This window comes from Buteo buteo, chromosome 14 (genome assembly GCF_964188355.1).
Source record: "Buteo buteo chromosome 14, bButBut1.hap1.1, whole genome shotgun sequence".
NCBI lineage: Eukaryota > Metazoa > Chordata > Aves > Accipitriformes > Accipitridae > Buteo > Buteo buteo.
This window is the reverse complement of record NC_134184.1, coordinates 4,148,395-4,170,175: the sequence shown is the minus strand read 5'-3', so window position 1 is coordinate 4,170,175 and position 21,781 is coordinate 4,148,395. Positions and strand designations below refer to the sequence as shown.

Below are 21,781 nucleotides of genomic sequence, written 5' to 3'. Positions count from 1 at the left end.
TAACAGGAATACAGAATCACAGACATTTAGAGATGGCAGAAGCCTCATTATTCATGACAGTTTGTCTTTCTGCAAGTCCAAGGTTGTTCTGTGTTGTACTTGGCCATATTTGTCTTCATTGTTCTTCAAAAATAAATGTTATTGAGTTGACTGAAACAAACCCAAAATCTGAGCAGAAGTATGAATTGGACTTCTAGTACTGAAGCTGTTGAAGGAAAGGGTTTTATTTTATCTGTTTTATGTATAATTTGTGTACTCAATTATTTTTCATTACTTTACAGTGATGTGACACAGAAAAAGGAATGGTTTCAAATTCCAGAGACACTTCTAATCAGTTTTTATGTCTCTTTTTCAGCGGCTTTCTCGGAATGCCTCTGGAGATACGAGCATTCAGTTTCTAGGCACAGTGGTAAGCATGTATAACTATTACCAAGAGTTATGTTGGTAGAAGAATATAATGTAAACAGAAAATAGGCAAATTACACTGGTAGCACATTTGACACTTGTGTTTGCGGAGGTTAGTATTATGTGTAAATATTCTGAGCTTAACAGGTGAATCGAAGCAAATTTCTGAAGCTAACTTTCATGGCACAGTGCACAGTATCTGCATTCCACATGTTAATTGATTCAAGTCTGCCTCTGTTGCATTTACAAGGGATTTAAGAGTAACTGGTTGTAGACTTGTAAACTTACTGCAACATACTCGGGTTTGGTCCACGCCAGCATCAAACCCACTCTTCCCCACCACCTCCACTTTCTGACCTCTGTTGCTTCACCTGTACCATGTACCCTCACATCCCAGAGGTGGGTCAGTACCTTATGAAAAGACTATTCAGTAATGCAAAGTGTTCTGTCCTTTTCTCACTCTAACCAAATGTCATAGCCGTGTAGTTCTCCCAGATTTTGTTTGCTGGAGAGAAGTATGCCTAAATCCTGATCAGATTTTATACCATTAGACAGAATTTACTCAATAAAATAGATTTTTTTCATCTGCTATTATCTGGAGCAGTCATGTATACTATAGAAACTGAAGTTTTGTGTTAGGTGATGGATGCTTATAAACTTATATGTGATTGAAGCAGCTTCCAATTCCATGATTTGGATGATTAAAATGCAGTCAGTGAATTTTTCCAAGTTCCTTATGCACCTAAAAATAGTTCTGAAAATGAGATAAAATTGAAGTATCCTCTAAAGTGAGTTGTCCTGATTGCTGCCAACAGGTTTCCCTCAGTGACATTAACAGTCAAAAGCCTAGGAATGAAATGTTCCCTTTAGAATTTAGTCCTAATGTCTCTGTGCACTATATGTTTTGGACAAAAGTAGATTAAGATTGCGTATGATAATGCTTTCATTCTACTTGCTTGTGATTAGTTCTTCTAAGAGTCCTATGAAGCCATTTTTTGGGAGGTATAACGTGGTAAGAGTAAACTTAACAAGAATACCTGTAGACTTGCATGTGGTTTTTTAGAGATGAAAAATGCCCCTAATATTTTTTTGCTTCTATAAACATATCTCTCTACATGCATATACATTTTATTTGTCTTATTCAATATCAAGCAGAGTGGCAGTTACAAATAAGTCGTAAAATTGAAGTTTTGTTCTGCATTATTGTATTTGTAAAGATGCTTCAGCTCTGGAGTTGCATCCTGCATATGCGAGATTGCTGCTAGCTGACTGATCTGATAGTCTTTGTGTGAGAAGAAAATAATTGTTCCAAGTAGATAAGATATAAATGTAAATGCAATTTGATAAGATAATACTGAAAAGATTTTAATCGATCCCCTGTAAGTGGGTGCTGTAGCAGAGAAAATTCTGATTAAGTGTGTATTTAGCGACATTAAAAATTAAATTTGTTGTTAAGTTGGGTATGAAAACAGTTCATATTAATATGTTAGAAGTGCCCCGGAGTCTCACTTAGAGACTAGAACTCTTGTGCTGGGCCTTGTGTGACAGCAAAAGACGACAAAAGAGGGTACAGTATTGATGTGCTTTAAGCTTTAAAAAATTGATGATGAAACAGCTAATGGATTGTAATATATATCAGATCTTACTGACTAGCTCATGTGCACTTATTGGATCCTAGTTATTTTGGGAAATTAGAGTATATGATTATAACTAAAATTCTCAAGAGGACTGGACAGAAAAGCCTGTAGTACTCCGTCCATGATTTTTTATTTAATGTAAATTATGCACAACTCTTGCTGATCAAACCCAGAGAGAGAACTTCAGTGAACAGGGTAGAGAAGCAGTAATGAAGTCTGCTTCCCAGGGTTTGCTCTGATACCAGTTCTCCCACAGAATCCAAGCCAGAGTCTGCACCTCTGTTCCTATCAGTTCCTCTAGCCTACTGTCCTTCTCCTTTCCCCTAAGTCCCTGTATTTAATTTGTCCCTTGCTCCTTTAACATCCTTGTACTCTTCTGATTTCAACTTAATACACTTGGCTTAGGTAATGGGGCGGAAGGGTGGATTTTCCTTACAATGATATCCCCTACAAATTGCCTTCACGTATAGGTACACAGTCTCCATGTGTGTAGCTGCGTGTGTATGTGTACACATACACAAATGTAAATGTTCAAACAAAGAAAAGAATATCATCTTAATGAAGGTCCTAGAAATACGTTTGGGGCTCACCATTATGTATCTCTCACTAAAACTTTGCTAACAATAGAAGTGCAGTCAAGATAGTAAGTGTTTGAAAGGAATATTTAGCAGCTAGAAAGACTTGATTGCTCATTATTATTATAATGTATTTTTTATCAACATAATAAACAGCTTGTGAAATTATTGCTCTGCTCTTTTTTTCATAGTAGATAACATTAGGGATAGCTTTGAGCATTCTGTGTTACTTTTGATGGGGGCAAATGTTGATGGCACTTCAGCGGTGGCAGGCAGCATGGTGCTACTCAGCGTACACACCGCTGACCTGTCCGTCAGAACATATTTTTAGAACCAGCTGATCAGGAGCACAGCTCCCTGGCTTGTCAGGAGGGCATCAGCTTCGATAAATGGCTTCACTTGATTTGTTGACATTGGATGGTAGAAACAATTCTGCTACTGGTTTTGGATAAAATACAAGCCCCTGCTTCGGGAAGCCAGCTGACACTCTGAGGAGAAGTGAAAGGTATGCTCCTCTATTAGAACCATCCTCGCTGTCCCAGTTAGCTAGGTGAAGGACAGAGGAAACTACATTGCAGCAGAAAGACAACAGTTTAATATGAATTCTGCTGCATAACATATGGTAAATGCGTGGACAGTAGGACAAATGTTTCTGTTAGTGTAGCAGCATATTTCTGTTGTTTTGGAGGAGAGCAGGAAAAATCATGTTGCTTTCCCCAGGGAAATCATAGCTTTCAGTGCACACTGTTAGCATCATTCGGGGGTCTACATGGATTTGTAATAATGCTCTTGTTTATTTCTGATCACGAGTAGAAATTCTTTGCTGCTTGAGCGTTTCTCCTCTCTTCAAATTATAGTGGCGTTAGATAGCTTATTTTCACCAAATTGTTTTTTGGTAGAGGGTTATAAGTCTCAGATCTGATATTGCTCATGCTATTGGAGGATGTGCAAGGGTGTTTCTGCCTCAGGAGCAAGCAACTTTTAGCTGTAAGAAGTAGTTGTTGAACAGGAGGCTACAGTGATTTGGTTTAATTTTCCTGGTATGATAACATTTTGAGTCCTGATTAAATTATTTCAGAACAGATCATGGGTTATTGCCATAATTGAGATTTTACATGAGTTTTTACTCATTTTTCCTCTCTACTGAAGATGACTAGATATCATGTGCTGATGGAGTCCTTCTATTCTGTGGCTTTACACTAGAATTATTCAGATAGTGTATTTATTAATAGCATTACTGTAACACCAAGGAACCTTATTGTGCTACATATTGTACAAAGAAAAAGGAAACAGGGTAATACATGCTTCAGATTAATGTCCAAAACCATGCCCAAAAGCAGGAAAAACAAGGAGTCAGTCCTTTATGGGTTGTCTTCTGTGTATAGGCAGCTCACAGAAATAGGTTTGTAACAAACATCATAGAATTGTTTAGGTTGGAAAAGACCTTTAAAATCATCGAGTCCAACCGTTAACCTAACACTGCCAAGTCCACCACTAAACAATGTCCTTAAGCACCACATCTACACGTCTTTTAAATACCTCCAGGGATGATGACTCAACCGCTTCCCTGGGCAGCCTGTTCCAGTACTTGACAACCCTTTTGGTGAAGAAATTTTTCCTAATATCCAATCTAAACCTCCCCTGGTGCAACTTGAGGCAGTTTTCTCTCATCCCTTCACTTGTACTTGAGAGAAGAGACTGACAAGGTCTCCCCTCAGCCTCCTTTTCTCCAGGCTAAACAACCCCAGTTCCCTCAGCCGCTCCTCATAAGACTTGTTCTCTAGACATAAAGATCTATATGAAATTGAAACATAAAGATCTATAGAAAAATACTAAGATCTAAACACAGAGCTTCTGCTTCAGCCTCTGCAGTTCAAAAGCCTGTATGTTTGAGCAGTCTTTTCAGAGGACCAAAGTCCACCCTTCATTTCTCTCTTTCTAGTTAGCCTCCAGTTTCTGTCATGTCTCTTGTCTCTTCGTTCCACCTTCTGTTCTCTTACGTGAGAGGAATGTTTTCTGTTGGCCTGCTGATGGTCCCAATCATTTGCTGGTTATTCACGCCTCTGTCAGCAGGACTTGAGCAATGAAATATGTCTGGGCAGACAGCCTTTAGCACTAAGAAAGCTACAAGTATATAGAGAACTACAGATTATTATGGAAGCATTAAACTTATTCTAGACTGTGCGTAATGGCCTCTGTGTAGAATTTTGGATAAAGAAATATTGTCTGCTCAGCTAGTGAGTAGCCTGGCTCCGCTGCATCTGTAACGTCATTGTCAGCGTTGGGCTGCAGGCCCTGCTTGACAGCGATGCTCTGCTGGCTCAGTGGAACACTTTCCTCAAAAGAAACAGTCCCAGACAGTGAAGAGTCCCCAGCCACAGTGGAAAATTTCACTATCCTCTGCTCATTATTCATGCCATTTCTTTGATCTTCTGTTCTCTAACATCAGAGCAGCGATATAGAGGAAAACAGTTACTTCTTTCCCCTGGGGAAGGATGAAAGAACATACATGTGACAGATATTAGTCATGTTGCTCAGTGTATTACTTGACAATGTTCCTTCAGTGGTGAACACAATACAGGAACCCACGTGGAACAGAGTGGAATTGCTCTGACCTAAGAATCAAGCCATCTTTAGGTGCTTCCGAGTTTCATGACATAATTTTCTTGGTTCAGCTTTCTCACTGGAGGTTTTGCCATTGCTTCAGTCTCATCCCTGATGGAGTGCTTTTGGCACCTTTGATTTCCAAAACATTTGAAGTTTTGCTATGGAGGCTTATGCTCTCTTATGTTTGCTATTAGCCTTGTTAATGCTACGCTTGCTGTTCTTCAGCCTTTTTGCAGACCCATTTAAAGTAGTCCAGAGACCCACTGCCATGACCACATCTGCAAACTCCAGGTTGAGAACACTGGATTTAGGAAAACTAGTCTCTGTCAAGCCCTGGCCATGCTTTTTAGCATAGTTGGCATACGTTCTCGTACAATAGTGATCACTCAATATTAATGACTTTTTGATTGTTCTGTAGCTACTTCCAGATAGATTGGCAAAAGGATGTTTCATACATAGTCAGGGTTATTACTTATGTATGTTGTTTATGAAGTTGGTCAGAAATGGAGAGCTTTACATAGAGGCATTCCTCAAAATCTTTGCCTTTTCTTCCTGGCTTATTGCATATTCATCATTTATGTATCTAAGGTAATCCTAGAAGCTACAGGTCAGTATACGAACTTTACTTCTCACTGCTGATTTCTCTTTCTGCTCCTTCCTGCCGTGACTTGTCTGCTTTTGCTTCAACAACGAACTTCCAACTTTCTGTCCATTATTGAGGCTTACAAATTGTCCTGGAACTTTTCAGTCTGTATATAATCTCATCAGCTTCCAGACAGCTTCCTCCTCCTTTTTTCTTTCTCCCTGCATTCTTACAAAGACCAATTAAATAGCAAATAAAGATGGAAGCTTTGACTGTATGAGTCTGATTTAGCTCACAATGACAAATGTTTAACAACCTGCTTCTTTCACCCTTACAAATCATTGCAGTTCTTAACAGGTTTTCTTTCTTTCTGCTTTTCTTTCTGCATGTGGCACTTCTGAAACTAGATACTGACGATTTATGCAGAATTTCAAACATTGGTTGAAAACCTGCAGAGGTTACAAAGGTTGTATTTATTGGAATATGTAGAGTATTAACCACAAGAAAATAAATATAGTCCAGTAGGTGTTTATTTTGCAATATAGTGTCTTCTTTTTTAAATGTTTTTTTTTACTCTTCCTTTTCACAAGCCTTAAGATTAGGGTTCCTGCTGATCTAAAGGGAATTCTACTGCTGTATAGATTTTTTTCTTTTCACCCAGTTTCAGAGGCACTGTGAACCACAGTGTTTCTAGTAGTAGAGCTCTTGTCAGTGGCATTTCAGTAGTGCATGATGTGTCACTGGGAAAAATGGGCAGTTGCTTCTGGAAGCATTAACTTCTGCAAGTCCCTTTTGAACATGGGCGGTGAGAATCCAGAGACTGGCTACAAGCTGCTGCATTATTCTGCAGGAAGAGGATAATTCATGCACCAAGGACTTCACTTGTGAAAGTAGTGATACTTCGGCCCATCATTAGGACTTGGCAGTGAGAATTGTTCCAGCTCACCTGACGTGGATGATCGGGCGCAGTCACACAGTTACATAGGCTGTTCTCATTTCAGTTCTGTTATATATTTATATCTTTTAAAGCAGAAGGTATAGTGAAGATATTAAAGCTGTCCATTGGGGGCAAACTGAAAAGCTCCTGAAAGATCTAGAAATACTGGTATTCCCAAAAGCCATGTCCTAAAATCAGTTAGATTATTTTGGGAATCTTGCTCAGGATTCCTTTGGAAAAAGAAATAAGAAAGCGCTCGGAGTTCTTTCTGAATTTTGCTTCTGTGACTTAAAAGAAACCAGAAGTGCCACAAGTTCCCACAGAACAACTTCTTGTAGTCTTTGCCTGAGACCTCCTTGAGCAAGAGGTGGTGGTGCCAAGGTGAAGCTGAAGCTCCATATGTGCGTGTTGGGTGGCCAGTGTGAACGTGCTGGCTGGCCCACTGGCTGCTGCCAAATTTCCCTCAGCTGGAGTATGGGTTTAGGTCTCTTGTTTCCTTAACATAGCCAGTGCTCTTCAGAATATTTGTAGAAACACAGTTATGGTTCCTACGATACTTATAGGTAGTTGGACTTACCTACCTTTTCTTCAGATTTTGTTGAAATTGATCAGCGGGTTAAAACAGTGTCTGTGGGTGCAAATGGGATAATTGGATGGAATGAGTTGGGGATGGGGAATGAGAGGCAGAAATCTGGATTGCAAGCCTTGCTTTCTTACAAAACCAAACTGGAAATAGGCTATTACATTTAGATTTGAATGTTTTCCTTTTTATTTTTTTCATTTTTAATCTTGGCCTTTTCTTCTGTTTTCAATGAAAGTTTTAATTTGCAGAGAAAAAAATGTGTGGTGACATCATAAGCAGGTCAGAATTCCCGTGAACGTCCTTAATGTTGGTGGATTTTGTAGTGCGTGTGCTATCTGTTGTGTAGTAGTCTTTGCTTGTAATAAATTATGTCCTTTATCCCTTGGGAATAAGCAATCGGAAAAATAAGGATTTCTAATTTTCCATACTTCATTTGACAGGTTTCTTTCTTGTTGAGCTCAGTAATGCTTTAAGGACAAGGACTGAACTTGCTTGGTTAGCCTGTTACTTCTTGGAACACAAGTGGACAGGTTACCCAATGGTAACTCAAGTGATTTCCTTCGGTAGACTAAGATTCACCAATGTTGAAATAATTATTAGTTGCTTTGTTTGGCTGAAGAAGTATTGTTGGGGCTTTTTTAAACTGTATCAAGACTGTTACCTCATAGTGAAGATCTAGTGTTTTCTTCTGAAGATGATGTCTACTGCCAAGTAATAAACATATGTGTAGCCCACGTTTTTAAACAGCTTTTTGATGGCTGCAACTTTGGCATATACCCAAGAACTGTTTAGCAGGTATTAATTTACATGGCTTTAAAGCTTAACCAGGAACCTTAATGAAACAAAGGCATGATGAAGTTAGTAAAGCTAATTTAAGTCTCTGAATGTAAATTTTAAATGAAGTTTTTATTGATAATAAATATACTTTGTTTCTCATTAGTCTTCTAGGCTTCAGTGGTAATATCAGTAAAATAAACATGTTTTACAAAGATTTAACATTAAAAATGCTATTAATATGACCCTTGGTACACCAGCACAATTAGATTTCAAAGTGAGCATTTAGGATGTAACAGCGATTAATGACAACCATCGAAAACAATTTTGAACTCCATCAGTTTAACTCAGGAGGGTAAACTTAATATGATAATTTATCTAGTTGAATTGTATCAGCTTAGCAGGAAAGTATGCAAATATGTGACCCTTACCTAGAATCTAAATGGATGCTGTGCTGATAGATTTATCAGTTCCATTAAAGAACTTTAGGGAACTTTGGAATTTCAGCAATTGTTCCCTTGGAGGCTGAAAACCAAACCTGATCTCATACTGGGACCATTCTGGTCTGCATATTTCCATAATTTGCCTTTGCTACTAATATGACAGCAAGACGCAAATAACTGTTTCTAATAATATCAAATGGAGTTGTGGAGGACAGCATTTTAATGTAGTAAAAGACCTCCCCGTGGGGTTGTTATTGCCACTATAGAACAGCAGTTACACAGTTGCAACAATAGTCTCTTAATTGATTCGTTTAATTAGCAAGAGATGAAGCTTGTGCTGCATCTTGTCATCTGTTATCATGGGGGCGGGTACAGAGAGAATCTTTGCGTTTGTCACTCTTTACGGTCGCGTTTAAGTGAGTAAAAGGAAACTTCCAAACGCGTTTCAGCTATAGAGGTGAGCGTTGGTAAGAATGTTTTGCAAACGTGCTTCCACTTCAGTGTGTGGACACGTCTGGTTTAGAATCGGCATGGTCCCTGGAGTAGAATTTATGACAAAGCATTGTTTTACTGGGGGAAAATCTTAATCCAGCAATGCTGGGCATTTCTAACCTAAATATGCAAATCTAAGTATTATAGGAATGGTGGATTATTTGGGGCATCACTATTGTAGACTAGATTTACTTGGAAGAAATAGGGTCAGATTAGTGAAACCAGCCATCTGCCTTGTGATTGCTTTTTCGTGGCATTTTTGTTTCCAGACTAGATAAACAATGAGTTGCATGAGCACATGGTCCATGGTAGGAAGCATGTGTAAAAGAGGGACTTTCTTTGTGGTTGGTTTTCCCCGGAGTAGTTATGAATACAGATACAGTGCTGTGCTTGCTTCTGGGAGATGAAGTCATTTTTTACTCAGTTCTATTTTATTTACATTTTAAGGGTATGTAAATAAATATATTTTAAAGGCATATAAATATATCGGGAGCTTCAGTTTCATTTTTCTCCTCTCCTTGGCTTAGTTTTCTCTTCTGTTCAAGGTTATTCTTCCTTATGGAGGGAAATATTTCTAGAGGAGGACAAACTTCTTGTTAAATGCTAATTAATAAAATGAAGGTTACGTTGGCATACTTCTATTGTCATAGCACTGACCTAAAATAAGGGATCTCTTACTAATCTGAAATAAATTAGACAGAGGGGGAAGCAAGTAATTCTGTGCATCTGAAACACTTGAGATGTCTACTCCTGGTCTGTTTTTTAAATGACTGTGCTTTGGGGTTTTTTTTCTTTATTTGCTTTTGGTTTTCCACTTCTGTGCTGTAGTTTTGGACATGCCATCTAATTTTGGAGTACGATGGTGCTGTCAATCTGTGTAGCAAAGGGACAAGGTGCTGTTAGAGAAGGCATCTTTTTTAGGACAATTTAAACGAAGATTTAGCCCAGTTATCATTAAAGATCCCATGGTAATTTCCACACGGTTCTGAGACCGCTTCATATTCTGAGAGTCTTGGCCAAAGTCCACTTTGTGTAATTACCTTCTGTCTGCACAAATCCCTTATGCAATTTTAGATGTGTTTGGTATTTTTCACTTCCTCTCCTAAATAGTGAAAATATTGCCACACACTGCTCATAATTATTGTGGGTTATATCCTAAGTGCAGATAAAGAGATTCCTGTAAATTACCTTAATGAATTTTGTTTTCCCATTGTTAAAGCACCGGAATACGTGACAAAAGATGAGTAAACAGTAGGATATGTAACTAAGTTCACCAACAGATGAAATAACTCTTAATTTTTTGACTTTTCCGTTTCACTGCATTTTGGCTGTCTGTGAGCTCAAATATCTCTACAGCTAGGACCATCGCTGAGGGAAAGGCCGACTCTCAGACCATGTCAGAGGTCAAACTTAACACGCTGCACGGTGCTTTGAAGCAGGTAGGAAGCCAGTGTGGGGCCCTTAAGTGCTGTCATCATGCGCTCAGTTGGCTTTTACTTGCCTTCCATACTTTTTTGTTCCCACAACTGAAACCCTTGCCTGTGCATTTGTCTCAACTAAAACTGGTTTCAGTTCCTCTTTCTGGATGCCTTTCATGGACTCCAAAATACGTGTTCAACCATGCTGTCTTTAAAATGATCTGCTGCTGTGTTGTCTCTTTTGATAGAATTTATTGCCTTATACTTGAAGTTCAGTCCTCCTGTCTTCATCACCAAAGCCTTATATTACTTTGTCGTATGCTGTGTCAAATCTTTTCTCCTGATATTTCACTTCTTCTTTCTAGTCATCCTTTCTTTGATTTTTCTGCCATACTTATCTTCTCCATCTTTTCTCAGATTGCTTCTCTTGTGCATTTCCCGTGTCAGGGTTTTTTTAGACATGCTTGTCTTTTTGCTAGAAAGACACATGGGTCAAGAAGAGAGGTATTACTATTAATCTGACATTAACCTTTATGTTTTTCTGTAAGTAGCATTTAGGAGAAGCGTGAGGATAAGAATAAACTATAGAAAAATTGCTGTGCATCAGCAAGTCATACAGCTACTGGAGTTAACACATAAGTATTACAGACAGGGAACACCAGGGACTCTTGTAAAGACAAAAGTCTCCCCTTTGTCCCAGCTGTGTATCTTACAGTGTCTGGGTCCAGTTTATTCATTGCATGTAAAATCTTGTATTAGCCTTCAGTTGATATTTTGAAGCTCTGCAAATTTCCCCCAGTGTTCATATAAGGCTCTGCGCAAATATCAGGTGAATTTACCACACAGAAAAAGACAGTTTATTTAACTTCTTAGGAAACTAAAGTTTCATGTAAATTCTCTTCTCTGTAAAGTACGTTGAAAATTATTTTACCAACGTTTTAACAAAGGTCTTGTGCATCCCTGCTGATCTGAAGGACAGCAGTCCACACTGCTGCAAATGCTCATACTGGTACGAACAGGCAGCCTCCATCTTCACTTCATTCATGCCATTTGATATTTATAGCCCTTGCCCATAGCAAGGCGGAGGAAGGTGAAGGGCAGAGCAGTTGTAGTAGGAAGTATCACGCTTGTGTGACCATCTCCCAAACACCAGTCTTATGTCTTGGAGAGGTGCCATGTTGGCAGGGTGCGCAGGAAGTATTCGCATAGCAAATCGTGTTATGAGCGGCAGAACCACAACAAGGTTCTTCCTGCATCTGATGATAATTGTTTGATTGGGGGGAGGGAGGGAGAAAAGGGAGGTCAGGGTGATGCGGATGAAAAGGAAAGGCCCGCGCTATTGTAAGGACAGTGAAAACAAACCGCCCCTGTGCCAAAGAGCTTCAGCGCGTATGACACGGCGGCGCTGAGCGGGACGCGGGAATATTCCATCGAGGCCAAAAAGCCCTGTGGGTAGGAAAGCTGTGGTGATGTCCTGTGTTTCCACTGCTACCTCCTCCTCCTCCCCACTTCAGAGCAATTTCTCCTCACATGCCCTCAGAACCAACTCTCACTGCTTTCTTTGATGTCAGTCTTCATATGAGGAAAAACAAAGATGTTTGAGTTTTAAAATACTTACATTAGTGTTCTGTTACAAGTCTTCGGGCGTTCCTTGTTTTTTTGTGAGCGTTTTGTGTTATTTTGTTTTTTTCTCCCTAGGTTCATCTTATAGTTATAAAAGAGCTGCAGGGAAGCCCTCCCTTAGCCTTGTAAGTTCCAAGCCCACTGTTAACATTTAACAAATACTCAGCAAGCAGAACAACCCAATGTGGTTGCTGTACCTAAGCCAGATCAGGACACTGCATCAAGAAGATCACAGCTACATTCTGAAAGGTATCTGTCCCACAGGCTGGTTTTGACACATTGACTTAGAAAAGGAGTATGTGATAATGGAAATATCCTTGTTTATGGCATCAAGCGGTGGCTTTGACAAGGCGCAAACTGGACTCAAGTTTCCTGTAAAGCAGAAGATGCTTTCAAGAAGTTAGGAAGCATCCCAAGGTGCGAGAGAGGCAGTGAGTTTCTCCACCCTTAAAATGTTTTTCGCCACGCTGCAGGCAAGATGAAAACCCAGAATGTTACTGTTTCCTAATTTATCTTAAATAGCCAAATTGAAATGCAATGTTGCATGTGAAGTAACTGTTCAGACACGCTCACACTCTTGGAGAGGCCAGAGAAGACTGTCATAGTCATAGAATATTTAAGGTTGGAAGCGACCCCCCGCCCCTTCAAAGCAGGGTCAATTAGAGCAGGCTCATCAGGGCTGCATCCAGTTGGCTTTTGAGTATCTTTACAAACTCCACATCTTGACAGTGTATTCAGTGATTTTGCAAATTCTTGGGTGTCCCTGAAGGCTTTACAGGGCAGTGAGACAAAAATAATATAGATGGCGAAAATCAGGACAAGCAATTCCAGGTCTGCAGTAATGCTGAGTGTAAAAGGGAATAATCGTTCTTTACCAGAGCTTGTATGACTGCACTGAGAAGTACCCAGTTGAGGAGAGGTCAGAAGCTCCACTTCTAATCCGAAAAAGTCTGAATGCTTGCGGTGGAGTCATAGGCACGTAGCAGAATGCACTGGTGGTGTTGTAGAGGTTTTAAGATGAGTAGAGAGCTTTGGCAGGCTGATGCCTCTTAACCTGTCAAAACCCATCTAGAAGGCGATGATGGAAGCTGTAGAGAAGGTTAAGAAGAGATTATCACCAGAGATGAATTGAACGCTCTGTGTACCATTAGTGTCGTGAAGGAATAAAGATTTTAATAGAAACATCCGTAGGGTACACAGGAAACAGAGCATCAGAGACAAAGTGTCAAGCAAAGGGAATCTGTGTACAAAACAGAGGACTTCCCCCACCTGCCCGCCCAGTAAACACTTTATAATCATGTCATTGTTAAACGTTAAAAAGTAAATGCATGTTTTTTGTCGATGTGTGTAAGTTCGCCACTTTTCTTTGAGATGGTAGATAAATTATTAGAAGGAGAAGTGTGTGACTTTGAGAATCTTAGGTGCATGCCTTAATAACATGAGGGTTCACTGGGAAGTTAAGTAGGAAAATGGTATCAAAGCTGTCTGATTAATTTCCCTCCATGATCTGAAGGGTCGGTGGTTTGTTCTTTGCTCTATTGGTTATGGAGTTTTCCTTTATTATTAGGATTATGATTGCTGGCTCATTTCTAAGCAGGTTTCCCTACATTGTTATTTGCTGCACTCCAGAAACAGCTCTACTTGTGGCAAACAATGTCTTACCCTTCTCCCTTTTCTTTTAACTCTAATCCTAGAGTACTTGTTGAGAGGCATAGGAACCAAAAGTCATGAGTCCCCTGGAATTCAGGAGGCATTTTTCATGAGCTCGTCACTGAATGATCCACCCTCAGTGGTTCATCTGCTGAGACCGTGCATTAGCAGTGGTGACTTTTGAGCCTGGGACTGATTCAGCTGTATTATTTTCAGGTGTCTGTCTGCTCTGGGGAAGGTCTCCAACTTTGTGCCAGCTCTCGAAGCATTTTTCAAACCAGTGTGGTGTTTCAGTTTTGGTCATGTTCCAGGTGGCACCAATTGGTTCCAAAACTATTTCCAGCATTCTGAGGCTGCTGGTGGGCCCCTCCAGCTGTAGAGAAAACAAACTGCTATTCCACTTCTGATTTTCTTCTTCCTGGCTTGGTTTGTGGTTCATGAAGTCCACTCCTGTTCTGCTAGAATTACATTTGAACCGGCATCAGTAACATGAATGATTGAACAACTTACCTGAAACGTCTCATCTGAAAAAGCTTTATTCTTGCTGACTGATGATCTTACATTGTGGTGAGGCTGCGCTGTGTGTGCACTTGCTGAATTCAGTAGTTAGCCTCAAATTACTGACAACTTGGTTGAAATAGGGCACTGGCTGCCAAAGAATTTGGATGTGCTGGGGTTGGAGAATAGGCACCCCGATAGCTAGTGGTGTGGAGTTGGAAGTAGGGGAGCCTGAGCCAAGCTCTCTTCCTTGGGCTTGAAGGAAGCAGGGTGGACTCCTGTTACCATAGATGCCCTGCAGTGTCGTGCTGGGTAGTGAGGGAGGAAGGGACTGTGAAAAGACACAGTGAGGCAACTACTTGAGGTTGTAGTGGAGATATTAGGTCGTTGGAACTCCTTTCCCTTACATAAATTTTGATGAGCAGAGTAAAAAACGTCTGAGATGGAAGTCAGGCTGTGATTTCCACCCATTTTCATGTACGGCAGTGTGAGATGTCTAGCACAAGCGAGTCAGATGCTTGGTTTTATGCACCGACTGCAAACTGAATGGCGTATATTAGTTTTTGGCTTTGCTACAGACTGTCATGCTCTCCAGGCCATCGTGGCTTCTCAGCAGCAGGGGATGAGCAGCGGAGAAGTTCCCCTGCAGAAAAGCTTTATACAAATGCAGCTGCTTCCTAGGAAACTCACTGCCGCAGGCATGCTCAGTGTAAGAATGGGCCTGAAAGGCCTAGCAGCTATTGGAGTATACCTCGCTCTCTCGTGTCCAAAATCGAGCCACTTCTCAGCACCTAAAGGATTTGTCTGTGCCTGATAGCTCAGAACTAGACCTCCAGGGCAGAGTAACCCAGCTCTGTGCAGCCCTCCTGAGCTTAGCCTGAAACTGCTCTGTTTAGGTTTCGATCCATTTTTCATTTAGTGTCAGGATTTCCTTATGTAATATACAGCTAAAAGTGATTTTCAAGTACTTTGGCTTAATTGTGTTTTTGTTCCCCACCCCCATGCTTTTATGTTTGAAGGCTCCATTAGTGTCCATAACAAAGAGAGAGTAACACAGATGGTAAACATTTTTACCACAGAACACCAGCAGCGAACACCATATCACTGATTTAGGAGTCTCTGTACTGTGCTTGCTCAGCTGTATATAATCACTCTCATTTCCTTCCCTTGGGTTTCTGGCCGGCTTAGGGAGACTTTACTGGCGTGTTCAGTGAAGTCTCCCTGGCATCGCCCAGCTATTGCTCAGTTCTCATATATGCCACTTTGCGGAGCAAGAAGCTCCGTACTGGCGCCGGTGCGAGCTTTTGCCTGGAGTGTTCTCTGATTTTCGGAAATGTATTTTCGCCAAATGGTCGAGGATAAAATTAAAACTCTTTTGGGCGAGGACAGTATCTGCCTTAGCTGCCAGGCAGCCATAGTGGTTTTGAACGCCTCCCTGATATAAAAGATAATAGACCTAGGGAACTGGGATTAGCCTTGCCTGAGGTTTGTGGGGTAGTTGCCATGGTGGAAGCTAGTGTGCGTTTGGTACAAAGCAGTGATGTTTTTAAAGTTTCAGTTTTCGTTCTGGGAATGCTGATAGAAAGACAAATGCTATGAATAAGGGTTGTTGGCTGTCTGTAGTAGTTCAAATAAAACGGCAAAAAAGTAATTCAGTTTGGTGCAGCATTTTACCAAGCCAGCTAGCTGTGAGGTTCTTGTTTTATCTTCCTTTTTACTTTTCTTTGTACAAACAAAATAGCAAACTTAGGCTCTGTCTATCAAAAATGCATGTAGCTTTTCTTTTGTACTTAGATGAGAGAGATAATCTCTAACTAAAATTTCACATTAGCATTCTGCTTGTAAAATAAAACAGTGTCCTTTGGGCCAGAGAAGTTTTGTTTTTTTTTTTTAAAAACAAGCATGCACTACAGTCTGTGTAGTGGTGGCCCATTTTGGTGACTTGTTTACTGGTGTGTCTTTCATATCCAAATTCTTGGCTACAGGCAAAGCATTCAAATACTTTTCTCTTTGTCGAAAAAAGAAGATGAAAATTGTCTGAAATTGGAGCCAAGTTCACATACTCTGGAGTACTGTTTCAGCCTTTGGGTGGACTGTCTAGTGCAGAGTAACTGAAAACTCTAGCTAGGTTTGTTTGAACAATCTAAACTTAAAGAAGAGACAGCAAAACAAATACTTTTTAATTCTTGTGCTTTTTATATTTACACTGGCGGTGGTGTCTTCCTCAGATAAAACGTTTTGATATTAAGCAGTTCCTCTAATTTTACTGGGCTCTGTTTCTTTTTATGGTAACACACACTGTGCAGGAAGGTCATTATATGGGAGAAAAAAGCTGTCAGCATAAAAGAGAAAGTTAACATTGCACATGTTGTCTTTGTTTATGGGGTTCCTGGAATGTGTTGTGAATTGAGCCAAATGATGGCTTAAACTGTTCTTTTTAATATGCTGGACGGCCTCTCCATACGTTCTGCCAGTAACAGGTACTTCACCTTGCAGGTACAGATTGTAAAATTATCTGTGAAAGCATCTCGAGTGTTTCCTTTGTATGTTGCTAGAGTAGGCTTTAAAGACCGTTTATATTTTTGGTACAGGTTGGAGGAATGTGATCATTGTTACATTCAATTAACCCAACTGTGTGTGATAAGAACATTGAAATTAATAATGAAACATGTATTAGTTGCATATGCAAAGCCAGTTTACGTTAGTGCTGGTCTCTGTGTTGCCTGATGACTGTACATCACAGGGAGGCTTGCAAACTGCATTGGTGATTTTTGTCTCATTTAGCATTGCATTAACATCTGTGCTACAAATGGCCGTTCATCAGCGGTAGTTTTGTTTGAGTTCCAGAAGAAAGATGAAAGAAAATGCAGCTACTTTACTTTTTTTTAGTTTCATCCCCCAACAGGTTTCATGTCTAAGGTTAAACCAGGGCAAAGGAGTAAAAACCCTCATTAACTGTTAGGGTACGGTATTAAAAAAAGAGTAAAACCTTGTCATCACTATGCCAAAACTGCTGCCTTCCGTTTCTAGTTGAAATGAGGTTTCCTCATAAACTGACATGGGGCTGACCAGGTGTTAACCATCTTAGGGATTCCTGCTGAACCAGTCCAGCACAGGAGTAGGGAAGCAGTCCTGATGACTTGGGACATGAGGGATCAAATCAACAATTAAAGGATAATAGTGAGTTGGGAAGGAAAGGGAAGATGACTAGCCAGGAAGGATTAGCCTGAGTCAGGAACAAATTTCCTGAAATTACTCAAGCAGGTGCTTAAAGGGAGGTGGGTTATTCTCTTAAGGAGTGATTTTCAGAAGTGTGTGAGCCAGCTAGAAGGAGGTCTGAGGGGCCAGCGAGGAAGAAACTCTATTGGGGAAGAGAAGGATACTGCCTTGTAGGGTCGGAGAGAAAGTAGTGTGCTCTTGGGAGACAGCAAGATTTCTGCTCTTCCCTGTGAGAGGCAACGTGCATTGTACCATGAAGGAGGTTAATGCACTAGACCACAGACCCTCTTCTGTTGGGGAAAAAGGAGTGTTTAAAGAGCTAATAGATATATTTTCAGTGTGTTTTCTTTGTATAATATCACTAGTTATTAAAAGCTGAAAGGAAAACAACTGACTGGGATAAACTGGAGAGGCAAGTTCCACAGAGGAAAACAGCTTCTTTTATGAGACCGACTGATGATGTTGGGGTGCGGAAGGCAGCACCCATGTTCTTCGCCTGTTCCCTGCTGCAGCTTCAGTGGGGAAGGGGGATAAAGTTTTGTCTGAGACCTTTTTACAAGCTCCATCCCTGTACCTTGATGTTGGGGAGCTGGAACCAGTGCAAGGGGCAAAACCAGTCACGGGTGAGGAGAGGGCTTGCAGTTTCTGCTCTGAAGAGGCGACGGAGCATGATCTGTCAGTGCAGTGTGAGCATCATCTCATGAAATGGCCTGGCATTAACAGATATTACAGCTACCTGTGTTTAGGTATTACAGCTACCCGTGTTTATTTTTATTAAAATATTCTCAGATCGACTTTGTTAGCTCAAGTGTGTGCACATCTGCCTTGTGAATCAAAATGAGGATTTGGTTTTCTCATTTTCGATGTGTTTCATTACACTGGATTCCTTTACAAGCCTAGCTGGTATTTGTTTGGCTGAGTTCATTTTGGAGTTGTATGGGAATGGACACCTCAAATGCTAATTTCTGATTTTTATACGCACTATAACACCTACATTATTTCTTCTGGGATTAGCATTCTTTAGGCAATGGTTTTGTTCAGGAGCAATTACATTAGTGTTCAGTAAAGCTGAAATCGTATATTTTACTCTTTATAAAGTATTTGTCAAAGCACTGGTATCCATTAAACACTTCTCCCACCTAAAGGAAGAAAGCAGAGTTTATTTGGATGTTAGCGGTTTCAACGTACTACTAGCTTCTGGCCTCAATCTAAATAAAAAGGAGTGAGACCTGCAAATACCAAGTATATAAAATTCCAGTGTATTTTATTGGACAAGGAAAATTCATGTTAAAAAAGCACTGTACTTTGAATGATTTCCAAAATATATTGTTGGATTCAAAGTTGTGAAATGTAATTGCTTCTACATCCTGACAGAGCCGCAGGATCTGGAGTGGCTTAAGAAAAGTGAAGACTGAAGGCCAGATTTTCAGAGGCAACTTAGTCCCACTAAAATTAATGCAAGTTAGGCACCTAAATGCCTTTGAAATCTGGCTCCGAGCCTGTATTTTTTGTTGCTGTTAATACTTTGGACGTTTTCTTTATGCCAGCCCTTCAGTTCAACTCAAGGAACAGGAGAGGGATTTCCTGTGTCGGTCAGCAACGTGCTGTTTAGCACTGGAGCTAACCCCAAGCGCAGGGCTGGGCAATGCTGCTCTGGGACTCGCTCTACATTAATATTGCTCTAGCAGAAGTCAAAGTTTAATTGCTGATACGACATTTGACTCCGTTCTGAACTACAAATGAGTTCTGAAGTAAGGAGGATGTCAAAGAACAATTTCCCCTTCCCTCCCCCCACTTTTTCCCCCCCCCCCCCCGGGTTTCGGTGTTCCTCCCAAGACTTGTTTTGAGAAAAGAATATATATCACAGCAACATGGACATCATTGAACTGAGCTTGTTGTGTAGGCATGGTTTTGTTTTATGGGTAATAATAATATGCCATTTTTAAAGGGAGGAGCAGCCTTAGAAAGTCAGTCTGGAAAATAGCTAAAAAGTATAATTTTTTTCCATCAAATTATAAAACTGTACTGTGCTAGCTGAAAGCACATAATGAGTAGGAAGCAAGCACTAATCTATTTGGCTCTGTCTGAACCTTCTTATTTCTATTTATCTCAGTGGGAGATTTTAATATTCTACTGATGTTATTTTATATTTTGCTGACTTTCAGGTTGAGATATTGGCACTTAAAATCATGTTGACTGCCTGAATGCAAAATCAGGCTTTATGAGAATTAATAAAATCATGCTATTATGAATCTTGGAGATGGCACTAGCTGATATAAACAGTGTCTGAAAATGATGTAATGAGCTGGTTTTGCCTTTCTTTCAAAGCTCTTTTTCATACACTTGAAAGGATTTTGCAAAGGTGTATGCATATTGAGGCCCAGATTCTGCTTACATTACTAGGAGGGTATCTCTGATTGATCTAACCAACAAAGCTAAAAGTATGAATGAAACTTTTTTCCAGTAGCTACTTTATTAATTGCACATTACCTTTGCCCGGTCCCCAGTTTGCCCTCTGATTTTCCCTGAATGCCTTCTTCCTCACCACCGCCGTTCCAGACCGTGCTTATTGAACATGCACTGGCTTTGCAGCTGATTCAGTGAGGATTGCAAAAAAATCGGAAAGATGAGCAAAACTTATTTAAAGTTTTGACATGTGAGGACACATACCACTATTTGTGGTGGTGAAGAAGTGCAGAATGTGCAGTGCTGAGGAATACAATATATGAGCTAAGTAAACTGCAGCTCTTGTTGGCAGCTCAACGCATGGCTGGAAAAGTGTTTTTTAAAGTAGTAGCCAAAACCTTTTTGTTTATTCTGTAACAAAAATAAAACACAAAAAAAGTTTTAAAAGTTAATTCAGCGTTGTAAATGAAAAATATATTGAAATCTGCTATGCAAATACAACATTTAATTAATTTGCTGTGAAACTTAATTGAATGATCTTGGAGAAATCATGGAAAACTTTTATTAATTTTTTCATTTTACCCTGCAAGTTCCTTATTCACTTTGTGCCTGTGTTGCCAGAGGGTGAGTTGACTCTGAAATTCAGGCTCAGATTTAAACAGTTGGAACAAATGGGGCATGTTATGGGGGAATTCATGAATGAGATCCAATTCTACTTGGAGATGTGAAGGGAAACTGCTGAAAAATCTTCAGCTAGGAAGAGTCCTGGGGTAGTTAACAGCCTACAGCCATCTCCTTCTCCCTTTGGCTCATGGTCTTACTGAATTGTGAAGCGAAGCAATTTGACAGAGGAACTGAAGAGTTTTAATCTTATCGCTGTTCCTGGCATCGCTCAAAATAAATCAGCAATTTCTCCAAATAACTTACTAGCCTTTTTAAAAGAATTGGGAATGGAACCACTGAAGTTGTCCATTCGGAAGAGTGACTCCAGACTGTCAACTACACCTTAGAGCTGGTAGAAAGAACTAGAGGCTGCTGACACGTTTAAGGCCCTTATGAAAGTGCTAAAGTGTGTGATTTGACGTGTCCTTATCCTTGAAAGCACTTTAAATGTACTTAAAGAGCACTTAAAATACTGACTGCTTTTATGAGCTGAGATCTGTATAGACATTTTTATCTTGATCCATCATTTAGGTATGGTCATTATATTATAGTTTTTGTTTCCTACTCAAACCCTATTTGAGTGAGCTCAATTAGTCAGAGGAAAATAGGACACACCCTCCAGTTTATGTACTGCTTTTCCCAGTAATTTGCATGTGAATAAGGGTTTGTAAGTAATAGAATTATGAATGCCCAAGGAATCTTTCTTCATTTATAACGGTTTATTTTCAGAGCCCTGTCTGCACTTCAGTTCCGTTAAAAGCCTGTAAAATCTCCAGCAAATTATGAGCTTACACTGTTTTTTCCCACCAGAGAGAATCCTCCTCCAAGTTCTCCGGAACTTAGTGATTGCCACTGGTACAAATTTTACAAGTGTGTGTCATTTATCCAGCTTCTTGACACTATGTCCTTCTGGATATTGGTCCATGCTATTGGAGACAATAACATGGCTACAGGCATGTTGATGCCCTCCAGTAGCAAGAAAAATGGTTAAAGGATGGATTCTTTGTTCGTCAAAAGTCAGTGCCGTGGAGTTGAGTAAGTCTACCGAATTTCAGCTTAGCCTGGTGGGAATACTAAGTGAGTTACTTGCTCACTAGTATAAATCTATTACATTTATACATAGTGCAGATAAATTAAGGCTAGTTAGCAGTGACAGACATCAAGTAGGAGGCATCTAGAATACTTCCATACCCAAAAAAGCATTTTATTGGAGGCTAGCTCTACATTTTTTTTGTGTAAGGAGAGCTTTGCTTTGATTACCCCCCACC

At 40.1% G+C, this 21,781-nt stretch overlaps 1 protein-coding gene across 5 annotated transcripts in view; it reads left to right on the top strand.

Moving 5' to 3' along the window:
- The window catches only part of PCCA (propionyl-CoA carboxylase subunit alpha), a 299,411-nt gene that overhangs the window by 238,466 nt on the left and 39,164 nt on the right, over positions 1-21,781 (top strand). For all 5 annotated transcript variants that reach the window (XM_075045914.1, XM_075045913.1, XM_075045912.1 and 2 more), the window contains one exon: positions 356-409. In XM_075045914.1, coding sequence (XP_074902015.1) covers positions 356-409 — 54 coding nt within the window. The remainder of the gene's footprint in view (positions 1-355; positions 410-21,781) is intronic.